Source organism: Saccopteryx bilineata, chromosome 3 (assembly GCF_036850765.1).
Source record: "Saccopteryx bilineata isolate mSacBil1 chromosome 3, mSacBil1_pri_phased_curated, whole genome shotgun sequence".
Lineage (NCBI taxonomy): Eukaryota > Metazoa > Chordata > Mammalia > Chiroptera > Emballonuridae > Saccopteryx > Saccopteryx bilineata.
This window is the reverse complement of record NC_089492.1, coordinates 259,710,125-259,737,261: the sequence shown is the minus strand read 5'-3', so window position 1 is coordinate 259,737,261 and position 27,137 is coordinate 259,710,125. Positions and strand designations below refer to the sequence as shown.

The 27,137-nt window shown below is 38.3% G+C and overlaps 1 protein-coding gene across 4 annotated transcripts in view; it reads left to right on the top strand.

Moving 5' to 3' along the window:
• Positions 1-27,137, top strand: part of CCDC30 (coiled-coil domain containing 30) — a 116,324-nt gene that overhangs the window by 16,457 nt on the left and 72,730 nt on the right. For all 4 annotated transcript variants that reach the window (XM_066265049.1, XM_066265051.1, XM_066265050.1 and 1 more), the window contains 4 exons: positions 10-163; positions 2,812-2,883; positions 16,819-16,934; positions 17,578-17,676. In XM_066265049.1, coding sequence (XP_066121146.1) covers positions 10-163; positions 2,812-2,883; positions 16,819-16,934; positions 17,578-17,676 — 441 coding nt within the window. The remainder of the gene's footprint in view (positions 1-9; positions 164-2,811; positions 2,884-16,818; positions 16,935-17,577; positions 17,677-27,137) is intronic.

Genomic DNA, 27,137 nt, shown 5'->3' with positions numbered 1-27,137 from the left:
TTGTTTCAGTCCCATAATGAAGACATAGAAAAAGATACACTAGCACAGCACTGTGGAGAGAGAGACATGGAACAAATAGCAGAGAGGTTAAGGATGGCCTATGAAGAGATCAGAAGGCTCGCTGATGAAATGCAAGGGAATGAGAAAGAACAGAGTAAATTAGGTAAGCTGTGGTTGGAGAAGAACATTTCCGACCGTATTTTAAGTGTAATGACCTTTTTTCAGGGTGGAACATGAGTATCTTGAGAAAATCTTTTCTGATAAACACATAAAAGTCTGATAAACAGCCTCCTTTTCTTCAGTGCCCACAATTTTTTATTAAAGCATAAGTATACTATAACTACCAAGAAGCGCACAACTCTTAAGTGTACACCCCCCAGCAAGAAATTCTGGGCATCCCAGACTCCCCTTTGTTCCTTCTCCCTATGTCTGTACCCTCTCTTCTCCCCAGAAATAGCCACTGTCTTGACTTGCAGCACGATTTCTGAGTTTTGACTGCAGGCACCACACATTCTTTAGTTGTTTCTCCTGTTCAATCTTATGTTTGTGAGATTCATTCATGTTATTGCCTATAGCAGCATTTCATTCACTTTTGCTGTTTGTAGAGTATTCACTGAATAAACATACTGTGATTTATTTTATTTATCCTTTATACTGTTGGACATTTATGTTATTTCCTGTTGTGATCTATTATAAATAGTGCTGCTATAGATATTCTTGTAGTTATCTACACATTTCTAACTGTGATATGTCTAAGAGTAAAATTATTGGATCAATAAGTATGTTCTACTTTGGTTAATTACTGCCATACTGTCTTCCAAGTAGTTGTATTAATTTGAGCCTTTCTCAGTTGTATGTAAGATTTTGTTCTACATTTCTTGTCAGTACTTGATATTGTTGCTCTTATTAACTCCTTTTCCTGGTAATTGTGCAGTGGTATATAGTTGTGGCTTTTATTTGCATTTCCCTGATGGCTAATGAAGTTGAAAAATATGTTTGTTTTTGTTGCTCATTTGGCGATACTTTTTTGTGGAGTTCCTACCCAAGTCTCATGGATAATTTTCTATTGGGTTATATGTTTATGTTTTATTAATTTATAGGAGTTCTTTATATATTCTGGATATGAGCCTTTTGTTGGGTATAAAGTGATGTTGGGATTTGTTGCCATATAGAAATACTAATATTTGTCAAGTGGGTTTTAATGAAGTTCATTTTTATGGCTTCTGGGTGTTTGTGTGTAAAATTTTCTACATCACTATACTATTGAAAATGGTCACTCAAGTTTTTTTTTAAAGTGCTTTTATGGTTTTGTTGTTTATATTTTAATCTTTAATCTACCTATAACTTATTTTAGTATAAAGGTAAAAAATTTTAATTTTCTACTACTTTCTATATTTATAATTTGCCATGATTAAAGAAATTAGACTTATTTTTTTCAAATGCCATGTGTAGACTACCTTAAGATGACATCTAAAGAGGCCCTGGCCAGTTAGTTCAGTGATAGAGCATCAGGCTGGCATGTTGATGTCCTGGGTTTGATTTCCGATGAGGGTACACAGGAAAAGTGACCATCAGCTTCTCCACCCTCCTACTCCCCCTTTTCTCTCTCTCTCTCTTTTCGCCTCCTGCAGCCATGGCTCAATTGGTTTGAGTGCATCAGCCCTGGGCATTGAGGATAGCTCCCTGTAACCTCTGCCTCAGGCACTAAAAATAGCTCAGTTGCAAGCATGGCCCTGATGGGCAGAGCATCAGCCCCAGATGGGGGTTGCCAGGTGAATCCCAGTCGGGGTGCATGCAAGAGTCTATCTTCCCTCCTCTCACTTGGAAAAAGAAAAAAAAGTGACATCTAAAGAATATTGTATGTATAGAATAGTAATGATTTTGTCAAACTGATTATGGGATTAAAAACAAAAATCTATTGGGAAGTTTGAGATTTGGTTAAGAATGTATTTTAAAAATAAATGTAAATTAACTTTTTGAAAAAGAGAACTAACTGTTCTATATCCTAATTGGGTTGGTGGGTACACACTTGTATATAATTGTCAAAATTCCTCAAACTATACTTTTATAAAGGTGAATTTACTGAATGCAAATTTTGTTTCAATAAACCTAATTAAAAAATTTTTGTCTATGTGAGAAGTCATCTTTGCTGCTTGCAATACAGAAGAAGAAAGGAAAAGCAGGATACTCATTACTTGGTTATATTTGGACATAACAGAACACAATCACATGGCACTCTATTCCATCAGCAGCTGGTTGGTCTGGTAGATCCTAAGCTATTAACTGAAAGCTCTCTCCACAGTGTGGAATAGACTGTTGGGAAGCTGAATTAGCAAGTCCTTTAAAATATCATAATTGTGGCTCATTGTACAAGCAGTGTGGTTTATGCTGAAAACCTGCTTTCCTTCTATTCTGAGAGCCTTGAATTTTGGTATGTTTTAGGCAGAAAATGAAGACTATGTGACCAGTCCCCAGTTAACACCCTGGGCCCTGAGTCTGTAATGGATTTCCCTGGTAGACATTTTACACATATTGTCAATTTCTTTTGCTGGAGAAATTAAGCACATCCTGTGTGACTCCACTGGAAAACTCTTGATTGCTTGTGCCTGTTCTTCTCTGGATTTTGTCCCATGCACCTTTTCTGTGTGATTAGGAATGATCTTTTATAAGATACACGTTAGTCTCTTACTTCTGGAAGATTCCTCATCCTGACATTATACTCCTACAATTGTACTTCCCCCAGTCATTTGAAACTTGATAATTACACTAATCATTTGTTTCTTATACAAATAGTATTTTTTTTTCTTTTAGATTCTGCACTTGAGAAGGCTCAACTAGAAATTGAGGAACTGAAAGAAAATTTGACAAAGCTGAAAGAAAATGGTGAGTCATTTTAGAAGATACAATATTTAATGATAATACATTAAACTATAATATAACATTAATGTTTTTACATGATATTTAATAATTATAATAATAATAACACTAATACTGCTATTATTACTATTTCTACTACTATTACTATTACTACTACTTGTTGCTTATAAGTAACCAGTACTCTACTGGGCACTTTACATGCATTATCTCTAATCCTCACAACAATTCCAAGTAGAGTAAGTATTATTATTCCAATTTCATGGATAAAGAAACTGAGTCATGGTGAGGTTAAGTGAATTAGCCAGTAGTTACATTAAGTATTAGAGTTGGTATTTGAACCCAGATATGTCTTGACTCCAAACCTGTGGTGAACACAAATAATATATATTTTACTGGGACAACTGAAGTCAAGACACCTTATAATACATTTAACAACACCTCATACATATTCACTCATGGGGAACCTAACAGACTGGGTATAAGTGGTGAATTAGTTCATCTGAACCTAGCTTGACTATGTGAAAATGCTACTAGCTATAAATAATATAGCGAAATTTGAGTGTTGTAATGATACCAACTATAAAAATAATTTAAAATATGTTTACTGATTGAGTTTTAAAATATGATATGTTTCAAGGAATTTGTCCATTTCATCTAGGTTGTCTAACTTTTTGGCATACAGTTCTTTATAGTATTTTCTTACAGTATTTTGTATTTCTGTTGTGTCAGTTGTTATTTCTCCACTCTCATTTCTAATTTTATTTATTTGAGTCTTCTCTCTTTTTTTCTTGGTGAGTCTGGTTAAAGGTTCATCAATCTTGTTTACTTTTTTAAAGAACCAGCTCCTGGTTTCATTGATCCTCTGTATTGTTTCTTTAGCCTCTATGTCATTTATTTCCACTCTGATCTTTATTATTTCCTTCTTTCTACTACCTCTGGTCTTTACTTGCTGTTCTTCTTCTAGTTCTTTTAGATGCAGGGCCAACTTGTTTATTTGAGCTTTTTCTACCTTCTTAAGGTATGCCTGTAATGCTATGAACTTTCCTCTCAGGACTGCTTTTGCTGTGTCCCATAAATTTTGAGTTGATGTATGCTCATTATCATTTGTTTCTAGGAATTTTTTTCTTTCTTCTTTGATCTCATTGTTAACCCATTTGTTACTTAATAACATGCTATTTAGTTTCCAAGTGTTTGAGTATTTTTTAGTTTTTCTGTTCTGGTTGATTTCTAGTTTCATGCCATTGTGATCAGAGAAAATGTTTGGTATGATTTCAGTCTTTTTAAATTTTTTGGGATGGCTTTTGTGCCCTAACATGTGGTCTATCCTAGAGAATGTACAATGAGCACTTGAAAAAAATGTATATTCTGCTGCTTTAGGGTGAAAGAAGATATCTATTAAATTAAGTTAATATAGTGTGTCCTTTAAGTCTGCTGTTTCTTTGTTAATTTTCTTTCTTGAGGATCCATCTAGTGATGTTGGTGGGGTATTGAAATTCCCTACTATTATAGTATTGCTGTTGATCTCGCCCTTTATATCTATCAAAGTCTGCTTTTTATAGTTAGGTGCTCCTATATTAGGTGCATAGATATTTATAATGGTTAAATCTTCCTGTTGGATTGCTCCCTTTATCATTATGTAGTGACCTTCTTTATCTCTTTCTATAGCCTTTGTTTTAAAATCCATTTTGTCTGATATAAGTACTGCTACCCCAGCTTTTTTTTCATTTCTATTTTCATGAAATATTTTTTTCCATCCTTTTACCTTCAGTCTATGTGCATCTTTTGTTTTAAGGTGTGTCTCTTGTAGACAGCATATGTGTGGGTCCTGTTTTCTTATCCATGCAGCTACCCTGTGTCTTTTGATTGGATCATTTAATCCATTTACATTTAAGGTTATTATTGATATGTTGTTGTTCATTATTATTAGACAACCTAGATGAAATGGACAAATTCCTTGAAACATATAATATTTTAGAACTCAATCTGGAAGAATCAGAAAACCTAAACAGACTGATTACAACAAATGAGATCAAAACAGTTATCAAAAAACTCCCAACAAAGAAAAGTCCTGGGCCTGATTACTTCACAAGTGAATTCTACCAAGTATTCAAAGAAGAACTAACTCCTATCCTTCTCAAATATTTCAAAAAATTCAAGAAGAAGGAAGACTTCCAAGCTCGTTTTATGAGGTGAGCATAATTCTGATTCCAAAACCAGGCAAAGACAACACAAAGAAAGAAAATTATAGGCGAATATCCCTGATGAATTTAGATGCTAAAATCCTCAACAAAATATTAGCAAACTGGATCCAGCAATATATGAAAAAAAATCATACATCATGATCAAGTGGGATTTATTCTGGGAGGCAAGGCTGGAGGCAACCAATCAATGTGATTCATTACATAAACAAAAGGAAGGAGAAAAACCACATGATAATTTCAATAGATGCAGAAAAAGCATTTGATAGATCCAGCACCCATTCATGATCAAAAGTCTTGGCAAAGTGGGAATACAGGGAACATACCTCAACATGATAAAGGCCATCTATGACAAACCCACAGCCAACATCATACTCAATGGGAAAAAATTAAAAGCAATCCTCTTGAGATCAGGTACAAGGCAGGGTTGCCCCCTTTCACCACTCTTATTCAACATAGTTCTGGAAGTCCTAGCCACAGCAATCAGACAAGAAGAAGAAATAAAAGGCATCCAAATAGGAAAAGAAGAAGTAAAACTATCATTATTTGTAGATGATATGATAGTGTGTAAAGAAAACCCTAAAGTCTCAGACAAAAAACTACTGGACCTGATAAATGAATTCAGCAAGGTGACAGGATATAAAATTAATATTCAGAAATCAGAGGCATTTTTATATACCAACAATGAACTGTCAAGAAGAGAAATTAAGGAAACAATCCCCTTCACTATTGCAACCAAAAAAAATAATGTACCTAGGAGTAAATTTAACCAAGGAGATTAAAGACTTGTACTCAGAAAATTATAAAACATTGATAAAAGAAATCAAGGAAGATACAAACAAGTGGAAGCATATACCATGCTCATGGTTAGGAAGAATAAACATCATTAAAATGTCTATATTACCCAAAGCAATTTATAAATTCAATGCAATACCAATTAAAATACCAATGACATACTTCAAAGATATAGAACACATATTCCAAAAATTTATATGGAACCAAAAAAGAACACAAATAGCCTCAGCAATCTTGAAAAGGAAGAATAAAGTGGGAGGTATCACACCTCCTGATATCAAGTTATACTACAAGGCCGTTGTACTCAAAACAGCCTGGTACTGGCATAAGAACAGGCATATAGATCAATGGAACAGAACAGAGAACCCAGAATTAAACCCACACCTTTATGGACAACTGATATTTGACGAAGGAGGTAAGAGCATACATTGGAGTAAAGACAGCTTCTTTAACAAATGGTGTTGGGAAAATTGGACATCTACCTGCCAAAAAATGAAACTAGACCACCAACTTATACCATTCACAAAAATAAACTCAAAATGGATAAAAGACTTAAATGTAAGCCGTGAAACCATGAGCATCTTAGAAGAAAACATAGGCAGTAAGCTCTCCGACATCTCTCACAGCATTATATTTGCTGATTTATCTCCACGGACAAGTGAAATAAAGGACAGGATAAACAAATGGGACTATATCAAACTAAAAAGCTTTTGCACAGCTAAAGATAATAAGAACAGAATAAAAAGTCAAACTACGCAATGGGAGAACATATTTGACAATATGTCTGATAAGGGGTTAATAACCAAAATTTATAAAGAACTTGTAAAACTCAACACCAGGAAGACAAACAATCCAATCAAAAAATGGGCAAAAGAAATGAATAGACACTTTTCCAAGGAGGACATACAGATGTCCAATAGGCAGATGAAAAAACGCTCAACATCACTAATGATTAGAGAAATGCAAATTAAAACCACAATGAGATATCACCTCATACAAGTCAGAATGGCACTCATCAGCAAAACAACACAGAATAAGTGCTGGCGAGGATGTGGAGAAAAGGGAACCCTCCTGCACTGCGGGTGGGAATACAGACTGGTGCAGCCACTATGGAAAACAGTATGAAGATTCCTCAAAAAATTAAAAATCGAACTGCCTTTGACCCAGCTATCCCACTTTTAGGATTATACCCCAAGAACACCATAGCACTGTTTCAAAAGAAGAAATGCACCCCCATGTTTATGGCAGCATTGTTCACAATAGCAAAGATCTGGAAACAGCCCAAGTGTCCATCAGTGGACGAGTGGATTAAAAAGCTTTGGTACATATAAACTACGTGATATCACTCAGCCATAAGAAATGATGACATCGGATCATTTACAACAACATGGATGGACCTTGAGAACATTATACTGAGTGAAATAAGTAAATCAGAAAAAACTAAGAACTATATGATTCCATACATAGGTGGGACATAAAAATGAGACTCAGAGTCATGGACAAGAGGGTGGTGGTTATGGGGGGGAGGGAAGGGGCACAAAGAAAACCAGATAGAAGGTGATGGAAGACAATTTGACTTTGGGTGATGGCATGCAACATAATCAAATGTCAAAATTACCTGGAGATGTTTTCTCTGAACATATGTACCTTGATTTATCAATGTCACCGCATTAAAATTAGTAAGAAAAAAAGGTATAGCATATACCCCAAAAAATAAATAAATAAAATATGTTTACTAGTTTATTTTTTTTTCTTCTTTTCCAAGTGAGAGGAAGGGCAATAGAGAGATAGACTCCTACATGCACCCCATGCTTACAACCGAGCTATTTTTAGCACCTGAAGCGAGACTCCATGTAGCCATCCTCAGTGCTGAGGCAATGTGCTCAAATCAATAAAACCATGGCTGCAGGAGGGGAAGAGAGACAGAGGTGGGGGAGGGGGTGGAGGAGAAGCAGAGGGTTGCTTCTCCTTTGTGCCCTGACCAGGAATCTTTTTTTTTTTTTTTTTGTATTTTTCTGAAGTGAGAAGCCGTGTGGGGGGTGCTGGCATACAGACAGACTCCTGCATGTGCCTGACTGGGATCCACCCAGCATGCCCACCAGGGGGCGATGCTCTGCCCATCTGGGGTGTTGCTCCCCTCAATTGGAGCCATTCCAGTGCCTGAGGCTGAGGCCATGGAGCCATCCTCAGTGCCTGGGCCAACTTTGCTCCAGTGAAGCCTTGGCTGTGGGAGGGGAAGAGAGAGATAGAGAGAAAGGAGAAGGGGAAGGGTGGAGAAGCAGATAGGCTCTTCTCCTGTGTGTCCTGGCCGGGAATCCAACCCAGGACTTCTATACATCAGGCCAACGCTCTACCACTGAGCCAACTGGCCAGGGCTCTGACCAGGAATCTAACCCGACGTCCATGCACTGGGCCAACACTCTAAGCCAGGAGTCGGGAACCCTTTTGGCTGAGAGAGCCATGAACACCACATATTTTAAAATGTAATTCAGTGAGAGCTATACAACAACCCGTGTACATTACGCATTATCCAATAAAAATTTGGTGTTGTCCGGAGGACAGCTGTGATTGGCTCTAGCCACTCGCAACCATGAACGTGAGCGGTAGGAAATGAATGAATTGTAATACATGAGAATGTTTTATATTTTTAATGTTATTAAAGATTTGTCTGCGAGCCAGATGCAGCCATCAAAAGAGCCACATCTGGCTCGCGAGCGTAGGTTCCCAACCCCTGCTCTAAGCCAACCAGCCAGAGCCGTTTACTAGTTTTAAGTAACTGTAAAATAAGGTTTACCCTGTGATGCTGTGATCCAAACTAATAAATATATATTTGGTCATGTTTCAAGCATGTAGCTCCTAAAACCTTTGCAAGTTCCTAAGTGATGAGAGCAATAAAGGTATCTTGCTATGTTAATGAGGACTTTCAGAAAGCCCCTAGATAGTCACAGGATGATAGAAACTAGTTACCACGATTTCCCCTCTTCCTCATCCCCTGAAAAGGGAGAGGGGCTGGAGATTAAGTTCAGTTACCAATAGCCATTGATTTAATCAGCCATTGTCTATGTAATGAAGCCTCCACAAAAATCCAAAAGGAGAGGGTTCAGAGAGCTTCCAGGTTGGTGAACAACACATGGAGACTAGGGGAGAGTAACACTGTCTGGGAGAGCATGGAAGTTCCACACCCCTTTCCCATACCTTGCACTATGCGTTTCTTCCATCTAGCCATTCCTGAGATATATCTTTTTATAATCCACTGGTAATACTTTTTTTTTTAAGTGAAAGTAGGGGAGATACAGAGACAGACTCCCGCATATGACCCAACTGGGGTCTACCTGGCAACCCCTGTCTGGGGCTGATGCTCTGCCCATCTTAGGCCATGCTTGCAACTGAGCTATTTTTAGCACCTGAGACAAGGCTCCATGAAGCCATCCTCAGTGCCAGGGCCAGTGTGCTCGAATCAATTGAGCCATGGCTGAGGGAGGAGAAGAGAGAGAAAAGCAGATGGTCTCCTCTCTTGTGTGCCCTGACCAAGAATCAAACTCAGGACTTCCACATGCCAAGTCGATGCTCTACTCCTGAGCCAACTGAACAGGGCCATAAACCAGTAGTCTAATAAGTAAAATGTTTCTCTGAGTTCTGTGAGTCACTCTAGCAAATTAACCAAACCCAAGGTGTAGGTCATGGGAATCTGACTTATAACCAATAAGTCAGAAGCACAGGTAACTACCTGGCCTTGTGATTGGCATTTGAACTGACTTAACCTGTGGAATCTGATGCTATTTCTAAGTAGATAGTGTTAGAATTGAGTTGAACTGTAGGACACCAAGGTGCTGTCTGAGAATTGCTTGGGTACATGGAGAAAAATCCACACACACATTGTAATTCTTAACCCTCCTTCTCAAAATTGTATGAATACAATTATGAAATGAGTACTGCTTTCTTAGTAATTGGTAGAGCAAGTAAACAAAATCAGTAAGCATACAGAAGACCTTATAACTACCAACAACATGACCTAATTGATAATTATAGAAAACACCAGAATATTACATTCTTTTCAAGTACAGGTGGCACATTTACCAAGAGAGATCATCCTGGGCCTTAAAGCAAATTTCTGCAAAACTGAAAAACAAATTACATTCTCTGACCATAATAGAATTAAACTAAAAAGCAATAACAGAAGTATGTTTAGAATATGACCAAATTTTTTAGAGTTAAATAGGATGCTTCTAAATTCCATCCCTTCAGAGAAAAAAATTACAGGCGATATTAGGGAATATTTTCTATTAATTAACTTGAATGAAATGAAAATACAACATTGATAATTGTAGGGTACAACTAAGACAGTGCTTATAGAGAGAATTTTGTATGATTCAAAGCTTATACCAGAAATCAAGACAGGATTTAAAAAAAAATCTAAGCTTCTACCTTAAAAAACCCAAAACGAGAGCAAATTAAATCCAAAGCAAGAAAAAAAAGAGATGCTAAAAATAAGAGTTGAAGTCAATAAAATTAAAAATACAACTACAATAGAGTAAACTATTGAAACCAAGAGTTGGTTCTTTGGAAGGATCAATAACATTGTTAGACTTTAAACTGGATTGTTCATGAAAAAATGAGAGATGATGCAAATTGCCATATAAGAAAAATGACAGAGAAAACATTTCTTCAGGTCAAAATGTTAATAAGGAAATTATTTTGAACAACTTTATGACAATAAATTTAATGACCTGGATGAGGTGAACACATCTTTGAAGGACACAAACAATCAAACCTCATTCAAAAAGAAATAGCCCAAAATCTACCAAAGAAATTGAATTTATAGTTAAAAATCTTCTCATGAAGAAAACTCTAAGCTCAGATGACTTCACTGATGAATTCTAACAGCCATTTAAGGAATAAATAATACTGATTTTACATAAACTCTTCCAGAAAATTGAAGAAAATACTTCTCAACTTTTAAGTGGTCAGCATTACTTTGATAACCAAACCAGACAGAGACTTTACATTATCCCTAATGACCATAGAAAAAAATATAAAAGTAGAGAGTAAGAATGAACTTGCTGGGTAATAAAATTAAGTTGTGTTTATCTACAGTGATTTGGCTGCATAAATGACTGTACAGTGGATACCTTGCATCTATTAATAAGAATGACATATCTTCTCAGGGGATCCAAGATGGCAGCAGAGTAGGTGGAAGTTACATTTACCTCCTCCCAGGACCAAACTGGAAAATAGATCAACCTGAATAACCAGCTGAAGAGTAGCTGAACAGAAGTCCTATAACCAAGGATTTAAAAAAGAAGCCACATTGAGACTGGTAGGAAGGACAGAGACAAAAAAAGGGCTGGCCCCACTCCCATGGGTAGTGGCTGACATTCCTGAGGGATGTCTCAGCTGCAAAGATCCCCCCCTGAGGAGTGTGGGGTCTCAACCCTACCCTGGGCTCCCCAACCCAGAGCACTAGGACCAGGAAAAGGCACCCCCATAACATAGGGCTGTGACAATCAGCCGAGATTCTGTCTGCTAGGGAGACGCAGGAGATTGCTAGAGACATAGGCATCCTCTTAAAGGGCCAGTGCACCAAATCTTATTCATAGCCACTCACCCTAGGCCAGCGGTTCTCAACCTGTGGGTCGCAACCCCGGCGGGGGTCGAACGACCAAAACACAGGGGTCGCCTAAAGCCATCGAGACCCACAGGTTGAGAACCGCTGCCCTAGGCAGAGGGAGGGCAGAGCTGACTAGAGTCACGTGATGAGAGCCTGGGGTTTGTGCCTTTGGGGAGAGAACTGCAGGGACAGCCACCAGGATCCCTGTGCTGAGTCCCACCCCATGGATGCCATCTTTCTTGGGTGCCGCCCTCCCCTCCTTGCTGCATCAGCTAGGGGAATGCAATAGCCCAACCCTCGGGACTCCCTGTCAGCCCACCCTGTGGAGCTCACACTCTACTGAGGAGCCAGCTGCCTGGGCTGGGATGTAGAGGTCTGGGCATACTCAGGGGTAATCAGTAACTAAGTTGTGTGGCTTTCTGATGGGGGCCACTCTCCCCACTTTCCTGTGAACATGACTGGCACCTATCCCTCATAGGAGATCTGCTAACTCCATCTTCCCTACTGAGTGTGGGCTCCTGAGGAGTTCTGGGCAGAGCCCAGGACAGACTGAGTTGTGTGGCTCTGGGGTAGGACCACTTCCTCTGCCTTTCCCCAGGCCTGATTGGCACCACCTCCTCATAGGAGATCCACTAGCCCCACCTGACTCCCAGGGGGCCTGCCCTGCTGAACTTGGGCTTCTGGCAGAATCTGGGACAGATTGAGTTATGTCAGCTCTAGGATGGAGGCTACTTTTTCCTTGTATGCATGACTGGTGCAATGCCCTCTCTTTATGTAGTCAAATCTTATTTTGGGGGACCTGATAAACTCTTCTGTCTTCACCCTGATGAGTCCCTGAGACCCCACCTCACCCCAGAAGTTTACAGGCACCTGGAAGGTGGCGGCTAGATTTGGTATAACATGGGACTTTTTCTGAATGGCCTCAGACCCACCACTGGCACCAAGTTTGAACTTCTATTATTCTGTTGAACACCACTCACCCCTACCTGGTGACTTACTGAGAACTTACCTTGTGTAACTTGAGTACTGCCAGTAAGCCTAACAGGCAGCTGGGAGGTGGGGGCAGGTGGAGGCAGACATTGGGATGCCTTGGACCTTTGGGTGGCCTGCCCAGGCTCAATGCTAAGGAAGTTGGTCTTGGTGTATAACTTGGTCCTTCCCATGCACACTCAGGTCCAGCAGAGGTAGCCACGAACTGTGGCTTGCTTTGTAGCTCCAAAAGTTGCCCAGGGCCAGTCACAGGCAACATCTGACATTGACCTGCGCTGGAGTACCTCCCAAAAGGTTCCAGAACCAATACACCCAGTGGCCAGCTTCAGACATCAGAGTGGGATCAAACAACTTCTCAAGTGGTATTTCCAAAGGGAAATCTCTGCTGAGGCAAAGTTTGCTTTGTGTGATCAGCAACTACATAGCAGTCCATACACTGTGATCGGGTTCAGTCCTCACATTCAGCCAGCCTAAGGGTTGAACCCATGCAAAAATGGGCCAGTAGAAATCAAGACTCAATTACAACAAGAGGGATCACATAACCCCCCTAGCCCCACAAGGGACATTCCTGGAGCATTCAGGTCAGGTGATCAATGAGACTTCCCACTGGGTCCCACAGGGCACCTACATAAGGCCATTCTTCCGAGACTGGGAGACAGCAGATTTACCTAATACATAGCAACAAACACAAAGAAGCAGCCAAAATAGGTAAAGAAACATCCCTCAAATAAATGAACAGGAGAAATCTCCAGAAAAAGAGTTAAATGAAATAGAGGCAAGCAATTTACCACATATAGAGTTCAAAAAATAGCCATAAGGATGCTCAAGGATTTAATGAGAACTACAACAGCATGAAAACCCTGAAACCATAAAAAAAAAGAACTAGTCAGAAATGAAGAATATAATATCTGAAGTGATGAATACACTAGAAGGAATAAACAGGTTGGATGAAGCAGATGATTGAATCAGTTACTTGGAAGACAAGGTATCAGAAAACAATCAGAATTGCAAAATAAAAAAGAATTTTAAAAAATGAGGATAGTTTAAAGGATCTTTGGGACATATGAAGTGTAACAACATCCTCGTCCTAGAGAGATAGAGAGAGAGAGAGAGAGAGAGAGGAAGGGATGGAGTACCTATTTAAAGAAATAATGACTGAAATCTTCCCTAACCTGGTGAATAAAAAAGACACACAAGTCCAGGAAGCATAGAGAGTCCCAAACAAAATTAACCTAGAAAGTCCACACCAAGATATATCATGATTAAAATGTCAAAGCTTAAAACAAAGAGAAAATCTTAAGAACAACAAGAGAAAGTCAGTTAGGGAGCTCCCATAAGTCTGTCAGCTGATTTCTCAACAGGAGTATTTCAGGATTTCAGGCCAGAAGAGATTGACATGAAATATACAAAATAATGAAAAGTAAGGCTCTACAACCAAAACTACTTTACCCAGCAAGGCTATCATTTAAAATTGAAGGGGAAATAAGGAGCTTTCCAGACAAGAAGAAGCTAAAGGAGTTCATTACCACCAAACCAGTATTACAAGAAATGTTAAAGGGCCTGCTTTAATAAGAAGAAGAAAAAAAAGAGGAACATAGTTAAAAAGAATAAAATGGCAATAAATACGTACCTACCATAATTACTTTATTTATTTACTTTTTCAGTGAGAGGAGGAGAGATAGTGAGACAGACTCCTATACCCCTGCATGCACCCCAGGATCTACCCAACAATCCCAGCCTGGCGCTGCTACTCTAATCAGCTGAGCTTTTTTTAGTGCCTGAGGCTGATGTGCTTGGACCTACCAAGCCACTGGCTGCTGGAGGGAAAGAGGGAAATAAGGGGGAGAATGAGGAAGCAAAAAGCAGATGGTCACTTCTCTTGTGTGCCCTCATCAGGAATCAAACCTGGGATGTCCATACTTTGGGCTGATGCTCTATCCACGGAGCCAACCAGCCAGGGCCCTATCAATAGTCACTTTAAATGTAGGTGGCTTAAATGCTCCATTCAAAAGACATAGTGTAGCTGAACGCATAAGAAAACAAGAGCCTTGGCCTGACCTGTGGTGGCGCAGTGGATAAAGCGTCGACCTGGAAATGCTGAGGTCGCCGGTTCGAAACCCTGGGCTTGCCTGGTCAAGGCACATATGGGAGTTGATGCTTCCAGCTCCTCCCCCTGTCTCTCTCTCCTCTCTCTGTCTCTGTCTCTCTCTCTCTCTCCCTCCCCTCCTCTCTAAAATGAATAAATAAAAAAAAATAAAAAAAAATTAAAATAAAAAAAATTATTAAAAAAAAAAAAGAAAAGAAAACAAGAGCCATATATACATATGCTGTCTACAAGAGACCCACCTCAAAATGAAAGATACAAACTAAAAGTAAAGGGATGGAAAAAGATATTTCATGCAAATGGAACTTTTAAAAAACTGAGATAGCAATACGTATATCTGATAAAATAGACTTTAAAACAAAGGCTATACTAAGAGACAAAGAAGGACACTACATAATGATAAAGGGAGCAATCCAACAAGAGGATATAACCTAACATAAGCGCACCTAAATATATAAAACAAATTTTTTATTTATTTTTTGTATTTTTCTGAAGCTGGAAACGGGGAGAGACAGACAGACTCCCGCATGCACCGGACCTTGATCCACCTGGCATGCCCACCAGGGGTGACACTCTGCCCACCAAGGGGCGATGCTCTGCCCTTCCAGGGGCGTGGCTCTGCCGTGACCAGAGCCACTCTAGCGCCTGGGGCAGAGGCCAAGGAGCCATTCCCAGCGCCCGGGCCATCTTTGCTCCAATGGAGCCTTGGCTGCGGGAGGGGAAGAGAGAGACAGAGGGGAAGGAGGGGGGGTGGAGAAGCAAATGGGCACTTCTCCTATGTGCCCTGGCCGGGAATCGAACCCGGGTCCCCTGCACACCAGGCCGATGCTCTACCGCTGAGCCAACCGGCCAGGGCATAAAACAAATCTTGATGGACAGAAAGGGAGAGATTGACAGTAATACAGTCAGAGTAGAGGATTTTAACACTTCATTGACATCAATGATAGACAGAAAATCAACAAGGAAAGAGTGGAAATGACACACTAGATCAGATGGATTTAATTGATACCTTCAGAATATTTTACCCCAAAGCAGCAGAATATACATTTTTTTCAAGTATACATAGAACACTTTCTAAAATAGAACACATGTTAGAATATAGAACAAGTCTCAATAAATTTAAGAAGATTGAAACCAAGCCCTGGCTGCATAGATCAGTTGATTAGAGCATTGTCCCAATACAACAAGGTTGCAGGTTTAATCCCTGGTCAGGGCACATGCAAGAATCAACCAATGAATGCATAAATATGTGGAACAGCAAATTGATGTTTCTCTCTCTTTTTGTCTCTCAAATTAAAAAAAAAAAAAAGATTGAGATCATATCAGGCATCTTCTCTGACCATAATGGTATAAAACTATAAGTTATTCACAAGAAAAAAACTGAAAAACATACAAAAACATGGAGGCTAAATAACATGTTACTAAACAATGAATGGGTTAACAATGATATCAAGGAACAAATCAAAGTATACATTGAAACAAATGGAAATTAAAACACAACAACCCCACACCTATGGGACACACAGAAGCAATCCTAAGAGGGAAATTCATAGCATTACAGGCCTACCTCAAGAAATGAGAAAAATCTCAAATAAACAATCTAACTTTGCAGTTAACTAGAAAAAGAACAACAAACAAAGCCCAAAGTCAGTAGAAGAAAGGAAATAATACAAATCAGACCAGAAATAAATGAAATGGGGTCTAAGAAAAATGCAAATGATTAGTGAAATCAAGAGCTTGTTCTGGTATAGGCAGAAAGATGGCTTTGATGAATTAACTTAACAAGGAGAATCTGTTTATTCACTGTTTCTAGCTCACAACTTCCATTATCTATGGGGCACTTGCTATTAATGAGTAGAAGGGGAGTATGTGAGTTATGTAAGAGAGACAGAATCCAAGGAAGCCAAGAAGATCATTTTCTGTCATTTAACTTTTAGAAGATAGGCTCAACTGTTTTAAATTCCAGGTCCTGGAAGAACATCTATTGCTGGAAACCTTTACACTCAAAAGTCCTATTCATTAGTCTTGGTGTGAGAAAAAACATTCTGTCCTGTTTTGTTAAGTTGGTTGAATATTCTAGGACTGGACATTAGAGTCTAATAGCTCTCTTGTGCAGAGAATCACATATGCAGAGATATGACAAGAAGGCCAGGAAATAGCACTTCCTGTTTTTAGAGTTAATGCCCCCAAATTAAGACTTTGCTCTTAATTTGCTCAAGTAGAGTAGAGTGTGTTTTCTGTTTTAGATTCAAATGATCTAAAGAAAGCAAAGGAACACAATCAGAGACTGAATGAGGAAATTCTGGCTTTAAGAACTCGGGTTCGATCACTTGACTCTGAAAAAAAAGTGCTTGGAGAAGTGGTAAGTTGGATGAAACTTGAAGTCACTATGCTAATTGAAATAAGCAAGTCACAAAAAAGACAAATAGTGTATGATTCCACTTATATGAGGTACCTAGAGTAGCAAGATAGAATATTGGTTGCTAGGGGCTGGGTGGAGGAGGGCAGAATGAGGAATTACTAGTTAAATAATGTAGTTTCAGTTATGCAAGATGAAACAAATTCTGGAGATGGATGATGGTGATAGTTGCACAATAATATGAATGGGCTAGTGCTACTGAACTGTACACTTAGAAATGGTAAACATGGTAAATTTTATGTTATTAGAAACCATGAATAAACAAAGACTGTTCAAGTTGTCTTTGTAAATGTGTGTATCTAATACTGATATATATATTTATATGTTTGATATATATGTATATACAGATATGTGGGAGATAAACTTTAGGAAGAGTATATTGTGAACAGTATTACTTCTGGAAAGGAGGAAGAGATTATTGGGGTAAGGTTATGTAACGGGAGATATCACTCTTTTCTCTGTGTAACTATGTGTTATTTGAATTTTTTCCATGAAGAATGTATTCATGTATTACTTGTATATTTTAAGAACAAAGCAACTCCTCACCCTCCCAACTTTTGTATTTAAAATACTTTTTGTATTTCAGATTGAAAGGCTTAAAGGAGAGATTCGTGAATCTCAAGATAATAAACAACTTGGAAACCACTCCCCTGGGAAAACTGTGAGTGCTGAACAGAAAGTACAGGTATTATGAAGTACTCTTCCTTCCTGTTTCTAAAGTCACGTTTTTACAGAGTACACCAGAGCATTTGGTGCTGCTGGTCATTGGCTACTCTCTTCCTACTGCCTGTCTTTCTCTATTGCTCAGCCACTTAGAGTTGAGGAAGAAATTGAGGTACAGAGGCTATGTTTCTGTTCACTTCTTCCCCACAGGAATCAATTAATTAATATGAAGACTATAATAGGTTGTTTCTTTAAAGAAAAGAATTTTACAAAGATGCAACCAACTAGGGTATCTTTAATCATCAAAATGGAGTTGTTTTGTAGCATCAGCCAATGGTGGTAGTGGTGGTGGTGTTAATTGGAAACACACTGAAGATTATAAAATACATTATACATTAGTATGAGATACATTAGTATGAGAATCTAGTCTTTTCAGCATGATCGGCCTCTAAAGTGGCCAATAAAGTGATCACTGATCAAACACAAAACAAACTGAGCAAAAGCCAATGTGTTTTAGATAGGACTGTTTCAGACATTCAGGGCAAGGAGCTAGACTGTGTTCTTGGGGCAGCCTTTCCTCTTACATACTTAAGATGAGTGACATCCCTTATTATTGAGTTATATCATTCACTGAGCTTGTTTTTATTATAACTTCCTGGACCCTATATCCCGGGCCTTTAGGTATCAGGGAAACTAGAGCCACAGGATTTGATTTCAACCAAGCAACTAGTATCCTTCCTGTCTTCCAAAACACCCTTGCAGGTACATAATTCATTTTTGTAGGAAGGGAGGGAGTGAGGAGGGGCAGGAAAGAGAAAAGGAAAGAAGGAATTCCCAGGTAAGACTTCAGTAACTTTTACCTAAATTATTCCCAAAGAACCCAGTGTTGCTCTAATTTAAAGCAAGTTGATTTATTTTTATTAGTTTCTTGTTTATCCTTCTAGTATTTATTTTTTCATATGTTTAAAAGTTTTTTTGTCTTTCTTTTATAAAATTAATTTTATTGAAATGTTTACGACAATATAAATATACATATTTTAAGAATGAATTCAGTGCGCTTTGACAGATGCATACATCTGTATAATCACAACCACTGCAATCAAGAAAGAAAACATCCTCGTTAGCCTAAAAAGTTCCTTCCCCCTTAGCCATCAGTCCCCTTCAACTTCACCGCTAGAATTTCAAATACATTGAATCGTCTACAATATATCCTTATGTTTGACTTCTTTAGTTTATAATGCTTTTGCGATTTATCTATGTTGTTGCCTATATCAGTAGTTCATTTTTTATATTATTTAGTGATATTTCTATATGTGGATATACCATAAATTATTTATCCACCATTGCTTGATAGACAATCAGGTTGTTTCCAGGTTTTGACCAGTGTGAATAAAGTTGCTACTAGTATTAATTTACCGTTTTTTTCCCCATTTTGAATAAATACCTAGCTGTGGAATTAACCAAGTCATAGAGTAAGCATGTTTTTAATTTTATAAGAAACTGCCAAACTGGTTTTGAATTAGTTGTACTGTTTTACATTTCTACCAACAATGGTATGGAACTTTTAGTTGCTCTTTATCTTTACCAACATTGTTACTGTCAATCGTTTAAATTCTAGCTGACATGTAGTGGTGTGTTGGTTTTTTTGTTTTGTTTTGTTTTGGGTTTTTTTTTTGTATTTTTCTGAAGCTGGAAACCGGGAGAGACAGTCAGACTCCCGCATGCGCCCGACCAGGATCCACCCGGCACGCCCAACAGGGGCGACGCTCTGCCCCTCCGGGGCGTCGCTCTGTTGCGACCAGAGCCACTCTAGCGCCTGGGGCAGAGGTCAAGGAGCCATCCCCAGCGCCCGGGCCATCTTTGCTCCAATGGAGCCTCGGCTGCAGGAAGAGAAGAGAGAGACAGAGAGGAAGGAGAGGGGGAGGGTGGAGAAGCCGATGGGCGCTTCTCCTGTGTGCCCTGGCCGGGAATCGAACCCGGGACTTCTGCATGCCAGGCCGACGCTCTACCACTGAGCCAACTGGCCAGGGCTTGTTGGGTTTTTTTTGACTTTCGAGAGTGTCTAATGACAGTGAGTATGTTTGAATGTGCCCATTTGGCCATTTGTATGCATTCTTTTGTGAAACATCTGTTCAGGTGTTTTGCTTAATTTTAATTGAGTTCTATGTATTCTTTATATTGAGTTGTAAGAATTATATGTTTTTGATGCCAGTCCTTTTTTAGATAAATGTATATCAAATATTTTCTATTAGGCTATGGCTTTTTTTATTTTCTTAACAATGTTTTATGAAGAGTAGTTCTTTTGAAAATTTGATAGAAACCAATTCATCAATGTTTTTATTTATAATTTTATGATAGGACACAGAAAGCCTGTCTAAGGAATCTTTGTCCACAGCAAGTTCACAAAATATTTTTCCTATTCTAAAGGTGTTATAGTTTTAGCTTCTGCATTTAGGTGTATGGTCTACCAGGTCATAATTTTTATGTGTGGTGTGAGATAAGGGTTGAGGTTTATTTATTTCCAAATATATATCTGATTATTCCAGAATAATTTATTGAAAAGATAGTTCTTTATTGAATTATATTGGCAGCTTTATTAAAAATTAATTATGCAAGTCTATCTCTGGAGTCTATTCTGTTCCATTTATCTGTGTATGTTCTTGGAATAATACTATGTTCTCATTTTATGTCTTGAAGTCAGAAAGAAAACATCTCCAATGTTGCTTTTCTTTCTCAAAGTTGTCTTGGCTATTCTATGTCTTTTGCATTTCCATATATATAATTTTTAAATTAATTGTAATGGGGTGGCATTGATAAATCAGGGTACATATGTTCAGAGATAACATCTCTAGGTTATTTTGACATTTGATTATGCTGCATTCCCATTACCCAAAGTCCAATTGTCTTCCATCACCTTCTAACTGGTTTTCTTTGTGCCCCTCCCCTCCCCCAACCCCCTCCCTCTTCTTCCCCCGACCCTGTAACCCCCACATCTGCTTTAACCTTTATTATTTCTTCTGCTACCATTGGATTTAGTTTTTCTTTTTCTAGTTTAAGAAATTGTAAATTTAGGTTGTTGATTTGAGATTTCTCTTGTTCTTTGATGTAAGCATTTATAGCTATAAATTTCCCCCTTGACATTGCTTTCATTGCATCTTAGAAGCTTTAGTATGTTGGTTGTACTTTCATTTTCATTTGTCTCTAGAGTGTTTCCTAATTTCTTTTGTGATTTCTTCTTCGATCTATTGGTTAAGAGGGTGTTTTTAGGCTGTGGTATAAACCAGTTTTCTTTTCTGTGTCATCAAGACTTGATATATGTGTAGATTTCTAAAATAATAAAGCTTTATATTGACTCTCAATGGTCCTTTCACTTACTTTACCCCACACACAGCCCATTGGAATGGACTAATGAGGAACATTGTAAATAAATGTTTCTTCCCTTTAAAGCTGTTGAGTTTTAAAGTAGAAGTCTTTAAACCTAGAAAGGTACTCAGTGAATAAGTAATCAATAATAGTTAAATAGCCTTTTAAAGTCATTTCCTTAGTAAAGAGGACATAGCTAAATAGATACTTTGCATTCAAAGTTCTTTCCTGATCTTTCATGAAGAAAAAAACCTTAAGCTTCCTTGGTTGTGTTTAGCAGCCTGGCAATGGTGATATCAATAAGCATTAATTAACTACTAAAGGGTCATTCTCAGCAGCAGAATTAAGTGAACTAAGTGCTATAATCAGTAGGTAATGAGCTGGTTTGCATGCCATGCTTTTCTTGGCACAGATCTTCAGCTTTAAAGGTACTTGGGTACCTCATGCAGTCATTTCTTATCTCTGACTACTGTATTTTCTGTTTGCTACAAATAGGAAGTAAAAGAATGAGACTAAGATTTGAGGAGCTACAGTGTTGTAATGGCTTTTCTGCTGGGGGTTTGGCATACCTCATTTAACATTAACAGAAGTTCTGAGAAGTAAGTATTGTTCACCCTGCTTTACAGATGAGAAAACCAAGCCCACAAATTCATAAAAGTGGAAGTCAAGATTTCAAATTTAAACTGATGACAAAAATCCATGTTTTTGCCACTTTGATTTTCAGGGATCATTGCTTTTCCGTAAATGCAAATCTGTATGTAGGTCTTCTACCTCCGTAAGAACCAGAGAGGCCTCCACTCCTGGTGCTCTGTAGACAGCTTCCTCGTAAGAGCTATTTTGAAAACAAATGGGAAAGGGGAACCCTGCAACTTAAAAAGGACAAATAATTAAGAAAGCCACTTTCTTAAACCAAGCAGGCTCCTCAAGATATGACTGTATTCTTTATTCATTTCTATATGCAGATAGATTTAATATTAAATAGACCATCATATTGCTGCTAGTAAGCCTGCTCTCAGAGAAAATGCCTACAGTATGTGTTAGGCACCTGCCAGGAACAATAATAACTACAATATTATGATCCTCTGTCATATGCCACAGTCTGTTCTAGGTGTTTTATAAACATAATCTTGCCTAATCCCTATAACAGCCCTTTCTAATGTAAGTAGGTGTATTCCTATTTCATATTTGAGAGAATTTACAGTAACTCGAACAAAGTAAGAGGCAGAGCCAGGAGTTGATCCAGGTTTGTCTGGCCCTAGGGCTCACTTACCACAGCACACCAACTCTTGTAAGGTTTTACATTAGGGATTTTTTCTAACTCATGCGGGTTACGGCATGCCAACACCGAGCACATAAAGCCGTCTCTACCTGGAGGTGATGGCCGCACAGGATTTTATTCTCTACAGTGCCTGCATTTGCCACGGTCATTTGAATGTGCCTGTGAAAGGGTGCAGCACAACGCAAGCACATGGAGGGGACGGCAGTGCCACCTGTCATACTGTGCTGGGAGGTACAGTTTGGTTCAAAGCCTTAGATGATCCCTACCTTTCAAATAGTAGAACATTGATAGCAAAAAATTCTGAACTGTTAAACAGTTCTCCTGAGTCGTTGGCAGCTACCCCATGCCGACAAATGAGGCTATTCCTTAGCAAGGACATTGCTAGCCTCTTTGTTTACTGCTGGCTGGCAGGGGCAGGAGGCTCCCTTTAGCTACCCAGAGGGCTCTGTATCCCATTGCTGTGCCTTTCCTGTGTTTTTCTGTTTTAAATGTTGGTCACTGAACTTACGAAGTACATAAATTGCCTAAATAAATAACTATGTTTAATATGCCATAATTATGGTAAATTTCAAATATATATTCTTTAGGAAAATTATCTTTTTTAAGTAATAGCATTAAAATACATGACATTCTTATTCTGAGAAAGCACAAAGGAAATGAGAGTTTTCATTTTTTAGTTGAAGTGTTTCTTGTTCTTTGTACTGAGTTATCTCAGATGGTATAAGGGTAAGGCTAAGGAGACTTTTGCTTTCATTGTTGAATGCATCAGCATGTCATGTGTGGGTGTAAAAAAATGTTCATCAGTGTGACGGTAGCTGGTGAAGATGGAGAAGCTGCTCTAGGGAAAAATATGTCCTCTCCTGTATACCTGTACAGTACTACTAAGAAGTCAACATGATTTTTGTTTTGTTTTGTTTTCTTTAGTGGCAAAGAGAGACAGGAAGGGAGAGAGATGAGAAGCATCAACTTGTAGTTGCATCACTTTAGTTCTTCATTGATTACTTCTCATATATGCCTGGACCAGGGGGCTCCAGCCAAGCCAGTGACCCCTGTCTAATGCCAGCAACCTTCGGGCTCAGGCCAGCAACCATGGGACAGTGTCGATGATCCCATGCTCAAACCAGCCATCCCGTTCTCAAGCCGGTGACCCCGAGGTTTTGAACCTAAGATCTCAGCATCCCACATTGACACTCTATCTACTGTGCCATCTCTGGTTAGGCAGTATAATTCTTAAATAGGTCTTTTGTTCATTCCACCAAACAGGAGGATTTGTAAAAGTTACACTTGGGTTTAGCATTCACTTCCCAGTAGTGTTCCCCTTCTTTCAACTCATCAGTTTGGAATTGCTCTTCCTATTTAATTGATATTAAACATGTGGAAGCTAAATTATTGATAGTCAACTTTACTAAACTAATGAATTCATTTTTTACAAAGTTTGTAGGTTAAATTAATATACATCTAGCACTAAGTTATGAATCTAGAAATATAATAAGCAAGGCTACAGAATACTTTTAATTAGATGAAACTCTTAATGAATCCTTTTCCTTTCTGCAGCCTAAAGAAATGAATATTTTTATCTCCAAATTAAACTAAAAACTTACCTGAGGTTTCTTTTGAAACCCAATTCTGAATAAAAGTAATATCAATGTTGTCTTATGTTTCCAAATTACATCTAAATACTTACAAACTTCTTTTGCCTATAATTTTGTTACTAGGCCAATCAACAATAAAAGCTTACCTTTGGAAAATCTTCAAATTATCAGCTTAATTAATTCAGAACAATCAGGATTCTGCAGTACATTTTTCTAATACTTGTACCCTTTGTTTCAACTGCATATTATAGCAAGGGCTCAAAATAAAGCCACTCTCCAAAAGATTCATGACCAGATAAGAGATGAGACTTGTTGGTAGGGAGAGATTTCAGGGACATAGCCTCCAGGAAAGACACTTAAGAAATGTTGCTTCTTTTTTTTTATTATTATTTTTTAAAATAACACAAGTATGATATATTTTAATTGGCAATTTATTTAAGTTAAGATTTTTATCTTAGAGCCTGAATGATCAGGAATATAAAGAGACAGAAGAGAAACCAGTACGAAAAAGAAAGGTCAAAAGACAGTGAAGTACAAGATTTGAATGAGGTAAGAAATACAAAGATTACTTTTAGTTACATTTTCTAATACAGTTGAGACAGACTGCATAAGGATGCTTACAAATTGCTGAAAATAAGCAAAAGGAGAAAATACACTCCCAGAAATGGGTAAATCTACTTCCTATATTGTAGTTGTGGTTACAGAAAGCAGGAAATCAGGAAGGAGCCCATTAAAAAAATGTATTTAGGATAAACTAGTGTATTGAAATTATAAAGATGATTTAAAGGTATTGTCTGACTAAAGAATAAATGTGAAAATTCAGACGAATTTAAAATATAAACTGCCACTTACAGGCATTTTCTATAACCAAGGTGCCCATATATGACTAGGCATCATCCCCATTTTTCAGTTGAGAAAACTGAGATTAAGAAAAGTTAGGTAATCAGTTCAAGGGCCCACTGTTGGTAAAAAGTAGGACAGGACTGGTAGGACTCTTTTCTTTTTTTATTTTTCAATTACAATTTGCATCCAATATTATTTTGTATTAGTTTCAGGTGTACAGCACAGTGATTACACAATCATAAATTCATAGACTTTACAAAGTGTCCCCCCATTATTTCTAGTACCCATCTTGCAGCATACATAGTTATTACAGTATTATTGACTATATTCCCTATGCTGCACTTTACATGCCCATGACTATTTTGTAACTATCAATTTCTACTTAATCCCTTCACCTTTTCACCCAGTCCCCAACCCACTCCCCTCTGTCAACCATTAGTCTGTTCTCTGTTCTTTGTTTGTTTGTTTATTTTGCTCTTTAGATTCCACATATAAGTGAAATTTGCCTTTCTCTGATTGACTTATTTCACTTAGCATGTATTAAGATTTCATTTTTTAAGGCTGAGTAATATTCCATGGCATATATGTACCACAACTTTTTTATCTCCTTATCTATTGAGGGGCATATGGGTTGCATCTATATCTTGGCTTTTGTAAATAACACTGTGATGAATATGGGTGTATATATTCTTTTGAGTTAGTGATTTGGATTTCTTCAGATATTTCTCTTTTTTTTTGTATTTTTCTGAAGCTGGAAACGGGGAGAGACAGTCAGACAGACTCCCGCATGCGCCCGACCAGCATCCACCCGGCACGCCCACCAGGGGCGATGCTCTGCCCACCAGGGTGCGATGCTCTGCCCCTCCAGCGTGTTGCTCTGCCGCGACCAGAGCCACTCTAGCGCCTGGGGCAGAGGCCAAGGAGCCATCCCAGCGCCCGGGCCATCTTGCTCCAATGGAGCCTTGGCTGCGGGAGGGGAAGAGAGAGACAGAGAGGAAGGAGGGAGGGGGTGGAGAAGCAAATGGGTGCTTCTCCTATGTGCCCTGGCCAGGAATCGAACCCGGGTCCCCCACACGCCAGGCCGACGCTCTACCGCTGAGCCAACTGGCCAGGGCCGGATTTCTTCAGATATTTATCCTGAAGTGAAATTGCTAAGTCATAACACAGTTCCATTTTAAATATATTGAGGAAACTCCATACTGTTTTCAATAGTGGCTGCACCAATCTGCATTCCCACTAACAATTCAATTTCTATGGAACCACAAATGACCCAGAAGAATCAAAGCAATCTTGAGAAAGAAGAACAAAGCTGGAGGTATTATATGTCCTGATTTCAAACTATATTACAAAGCTATAGTAATCAAAACAGTTTGGTATTGGCATAAAAACAGACACACAGATCAAAGGAACAGACCAGGGAGCCCAAAAATAAACCCATGATATATATATGGTCAATTAATTTATAATAAACGAGTCAAGAATATACAATGAGTAAAGCACAGTCTTTTCAATAAATTGTGTTGGGAAAACTGGAAACAATATGCAAATGCTAGAATTCCAAGAAGAAAACATAGGCAATAAGCTCCTTACCGCTGGTCTTGGTGATAATTTCTTGGATCTGACACCAAAAAAAATAAACAAGTGGGACTACGTCAAACTAGAAAGCTTCTGTACAGCAGAGGAAACCATCAACAAAATGAAAAAGCAGCCTAACAAATGTGAAAAAATATGCAAATCATATGTCTGATAAGGGTTTAAAATCCAAAATATATAAAAATCTCATACAACTCAATAGCGAACAAAAAAATATCTGATTTTAAAATGAGCAGAGGATCTGAATAGACATTTTCCCAAAGAAGTCAAACATGGCCAACAGGTACATTAAAAGATGCTCTACATTACCAGTCTTCAGGGAAATGCAAATCGAAACCGCAGTGAGCTGTTACCTCACACCTGTTATAATGGCTATTATTAAAAAGACAACAAATAACAAGTGTTGGTGAGGATGTAGAGAAAAGGGAACCCTTGTGTACTGTTGGTGGATATGTCAGTTAGTGCGGCCATTGTGGATAAACTGTATGGAGGTTCTCAAATTAAAAATGAAACTACCATATGATCCAGCAATTTCACTTCTGTGTATTTATTCCAATATATGAATGAAAACACTAATTTGAAAAGATATATGCTCCCTCAATTTTGTTGCCACATGATTTACAATAGCCAAGATATGGAAACAACCTAAATGTTAATTGATGGATGAATGGGTAAAGAAAATATGGTATATATAGCCAATAGAATATTATCCATCCATAAAAAAAAAATTGAAATCTTGCCCTTTATAACATGAATGGATCTTGAAGGCATTATGATAAGTGAAATAAGTCAGAAACTGCATGATCTCACTTC